The sequence below is a fragment of the Colobus angolensis genome, unplaced genomic scaffold (assembly GCF_000951035.1).
Source record: "Colobus angolensis palliatus isolate OR3802 unplaced genomic scaffold, Cang.pa_1.0 Scaffold510, whole genome shotgun sequence".
Taxonomy (NCBI): domain Eukaryota; kingdom Metazoa; phylum Chordata; class Mammalia; order Primates; family Cercopithecidae; genus Colobus; species Colobus angolensis.
The window spans coordinates 262,736-267,284 of record NW_012118600.1 but is presented as its reverse complement, the minus strand read 5'-3'; the positions used below and the strand labels follow the sequence as shown (position 1 = coordinate 267,284).

The following is a 4,549-nucleotide window of genomic DNA, read 5'->3' as shown; positions in this document are numbered from 1 at the left end:
TTTTTTTTTGGACAGAGTCTCACTCTGTTGTCCAGGCTGGAGTGCAGTGGCATAATTTCGGCTCACTGCAACTCCTGTCTCCCAGGTTCAAGTGATTCTCCTGCCTCAGCCTCCCGAGTAGCTGGGACTACAGGTGTGAGCCACCACACCCGGCTAATTTTTGTGTTTTAAGTAGAGACGGGGTTTCGCCATGTTGCCCAGAGTGGTCTTGAACTCTTGACCTCAAGTGATCTACCTGCCTTGGCCTTCCAAAGTGCTGGCATTATAGGCATGAGCCAGCTCGCCTGGCCCATTTTCAGTTTTCATCACACCTAAACTATCTGCAACCTGTGTTCTTTTCCCTCCCAAAATATTTCCTCATGAAAATTTGAAAACATACAGAACAGCAGACAGAACTGTAGAGTGAACGCCCCATCTCCCTCACCTAAAATCTAGTTATTCATTTTACACTCTTAGCTTTTTCACAGTCCAGGCTGTTTCCAGCATGCTGTTTCCACTGAGGGATGAATCTCAGGACGCTTTTCAGCTCAGGTGGCTGGACCCCTCGCCCTGTGCCAGTGAAGAGATGGCAGTCAGGGGAAGGCCAGGCATGAGGCAAGGGGGAGCTGCCTCAACTTGTCAGATTTTTTTTTTTTTTTTTGAGATGGAGTCTCACTCTGTCCCCCAGGCTGGAGTGCAATGGCACAACCTTGGCTCATTGCAACCTCTGCCTCCTGGGTCAAGCAATTTTCCTGCCTCAGCCTCCTGAGTAGCTGGGATTACAGGCACGTGGCATCATGCCCAGCTAATTTTTGTATTTTTAGTAGAGACGGGGTTTCACCGTGTTAGCCAGGATGGTCTCGATCTCCTGACCTCGTGATCCGCCCATCTCGGCCTCCCAAAGTGCTGGGATTACAGGCTTGAGCCACCGCGCCCGGCCTGAATTTTCTAAAATTAAGAAAGCCTGAGCAACGTGGCAAAACCCCATCTTTACAAAAACATTAAACAATTAGGCAGGTGTGGTGGCGCATGCCTGTGGTGCCAGCTACTGGGGAGGCTGAGGCAGGAGAATCGCTCGGACCTGGGAGATGGAAGTTGCAGTGAGCTGTGATCATGCACTGCGCTCCAGCCTGGGTGATAGAACGAGACTCTGTCCAAAAAAAAAAAGCTATTTTTAAAAGTGTGTCTGGTTTTGACTTCTATTCCCCTCTGTAAGGACAAATACATTAACTGAAAGACATAGCTAAAATGAACATTTTTGAGCACTTATTTTCTTTTCTTTCTTTTTAGCAATAATTCGGCATAGACCTGCTCTTGTTAAAGTAATTTTAATTTCGAGCATAGCCTTCAGCACTGCCCTGATAAGTGGGATGGCAATCTTCTATATGATACAGTAAGTATCTGCTAAATAACATCTGCTATCCTTAAATGAGACATAACAAGTCAACTGATTATTATTTAGTGTCAAAGGATGATGATGGCACATCTTATAATTGTTAAATTATTATAGTCATTATAAATTTCCAGATTAGTGTTTTTCAAAATGTGGGTTGTACTCACGTTGAGTCATGATATACATGAAAAAAAAAAAGAAAGAAAGACACAGGACAGAATACAATTCAGCAGAATAGAAAATATTAGAAAATATTACTTAAAATATTAATGTAAAAGGCTGATTTTTAAACTTTTCAGACACACATGTGAGACGTGTACACACAGAGACACATGGTTGTGAAATAAAATATATTTTTTACTGGGAGTCATGATCAAAAATGTTTGAAAGACACAGTTTGAGATGCTGGCATCCTCCCGAAATTCAGTATTTTATTTATTTTTTTACTTTTTTTTTGGGTGGGGACGGAGTTTTGCTCTTGTTGCCCAGGCTAGAGTGCAGTGGTACGGATCTCGGCTCACTGCAACCTCTGCCTCCTGAGTTCAAGCAATTCTCCTGCCTCAGCTTCCCAAGTAGCTGGGATTACTACAGGCATGCGCCACCATACCCGGCTAATTTTGCATTTTTTGTAGAGATGGGGTTTCTCCATGTTGGTCAGGCTGGTCTCGAACTCCCGACCTCAGGTGATCCGCCCGCCTGGGCCTCCCAAAGTGCTGGGATTAAAGGTGTGAGCCACCATTCCCAGACCCCAGCATTTGGTGTTTTAAAATGAACTTGAGGCCGGGTGTGGTGGCTCATGCCTGTAATCCAAGCACTCTGGGAGACTGAGGCAGGCAGATCACCTGAGGTTAGGAGTTCGAGACCAGCCTGGCCAACATAGTGAAATGCCGTCTCTACTAAAAATACAAAAATCTGGGCATGGTGGCGGGCGCCTGTAATCCCAGTTACTCAGGAGGCTGGGGCAAGAGAATCGCTTGAACCTGGGAGGCGGAGGTTGCAGTGGGCAGAGACAACGCCATTGTACTTCAGCCTGGGCAACAAGAGCAAAACTCTGTCTCAAATAATAAATAAATAAATAAATAAATAATGAACTTGTTACTTTGGAAGGAATCTCAATAGTGCACAGCAGAAAAGAGCGACCACTCTCCCTTTCACTAGAAAGGTGTCAGTGCAGTCTGGGGTGATAGCATCTTTGGGGGAAGGTACATCACTGTCTTTGCAAGTAAAGCTTGAGGTCAAGCTCTTTTGAGTGATGTAATCGTTTTGAAATTCACGGTAGAAAAAGGTGAGACACACTGTGACCTCACATGGTTCTGACGAAACCAACAGACTCTGACTCCTACTCTATGATTCCGTGCTAGGATTCCGTTGTTATCGCACCAGAAACAGCTTGAGAAGTACAAAATTACTTGCTTCCTTAGAATTAAGTATGAAAACAGGATATATTGCCATGTGTGGGATATTTTTTGAGGCAGCTATGTTGAGACCACCTTGGAGCAGGTCATATGAAGGCAAAGTGACATTAAAGGTAAAAGAGGAAAAATGTTGCTAATGAGAGTGTAACCTGCATGCTTGGTTGTGGGTTACCTCCATTACATCCACTTAATTTATGTAACTGTATAGGCCGGGGGCAGTAGCTGACACCTGTGATCCCAACACTTTGGGAGGCCGAGGCAGGTGGATCCCTTAAACTCAAGTGTTTGAGACCAGCCTGGGCAACATGGTGAAACCATCTATACAAAAAATACAAAAATTAGCCAGGTGTGGTGGCACACACCTGTAGTCCCAGCTACTCTAGAGGCTGAGGTGGGAGCATGCTTTGAGCCCCAGAGGTGGAGGTTGCAGTGAGCTGAGGTTGCACCACTGCACTCCAGCCTGGGCGACAGAGTGACACCCTGTCTCAAAAAAAAAAAAAAAAAAAAAAATTATGTAACTGTAGCTTCTGTATATTTCATTATTATAGACAAAACTATTAATAAATATAAAGTTGTCTAATGCAACTCAGTAAAACATATCTCCTGGACACTCAGTGTTGAATTGAGTTGTTGAGCTAGTCAGTTCTTACTGTTTTCACATTTGTATTAGCACTAAGCTAGAGTGGAGCCTGAGGCCAAAACCCAAACAAACAAACAAACAAAAAAACAAAACCACCTATTCAAAAATACAAGTTTTATGTAATTTTTAGTGGTTCATTTTTTCCAGAAGTAGATTTTGAAAATACTATTGGTAAGTTTGCTTTTATTTAAACCAGGAAAGTGAAATTACAATTAATTTTGTTTGGGGTATAAATGGTTTTTTTATAATTTTTTTTTTTTTGGGGGGATGGAGTCTCGCTCTGTCGCCCAGGCTGGAGTGCAGTGGCACGATCTCTGCTCACTGCAAGCTCCGCCTCCCAGGTTCACACCATTCTCCTGCCTCAGCCTCCCGAGTAGCTGGGACTACAGGCGCCCACCACCACGCCCGGCTAATTTTTTTGTATTTTTAGTAGAGACAGGGTTTCACCGTGTTAGCCAGGATGGTCTCGATCTTCTGACCTCGTGATCTGCCCGCCTTGGCCTCCCAAAGTGCTGGGATTACAGGCGTGAGCCACCACGCCTGGCCTAGATAAAATATTTAAACTTAACGTTGTGACTTTTCATACACCAGTTTTCAATTATTAAAAATATTCTGAACTTCTTAAGTGTTTTGGAAAAGAATAAGCATTTAAAAATACATTAAAACATATGTATAGGGACTCACACCTTTCCTTTTGACTCAAGCTCCCCTGTGGTTCAGCACAGCACTGTTGGATCATATCTCTGTTTACAGTTTTGACATTTGATATATCCTGGATTTTTTTTTTTTTTTTTGCTTCATTTCAATTTTTAAAATTATTGAGTTAAGGCTGGGAGTGGTGGCTCACGCCTGTAATCCCAGCATTTTGGGAGGCCAAGGTGGGTGGATCACCTGAGGTTGGGAGTTCAAGACCAGCCTGATCAGCATGGAGAAACCCCATCTGTACTAAAAATACAAAAAAATTAGCCGCTCGTGGTGGCGCTTGCCTGTAATCCCAGCTACTCGGGAGGCTGAGGCAGGAGAATCGCTTGAACCTGGAGGACACAGGTTGTGGTGAGCCGAGATCGCGCCATTGCATTCCAGCCTGGGCAACAAAGCGAAACTCCATCTCAAAAAAAAAAA

General features: G+C 43.9%; 1 protein-coding gene across 1 annotated transcript in view; it reads left to right on the top strand.

The window, feature by feature from the left end:
• The window catches only part of LOC105524975 (chromosome unknown open reading frame, human C19orf18), a 22,573-nt gene that overhangs the window by 9,254 nt on the left and 8,770 nt on the right, over positions 1-4,549 (top strand). The window contains exon 4 of the mRNA XM_011960459.1: positions 1,270-1,372. Coding sequence (XP_011815849.1) covers positions 1,270-1,372 — 103 coding nt within the window. The remainder of the gene's footprint in view (positions 1-1,269; positions 1,373-4,549) is intronic.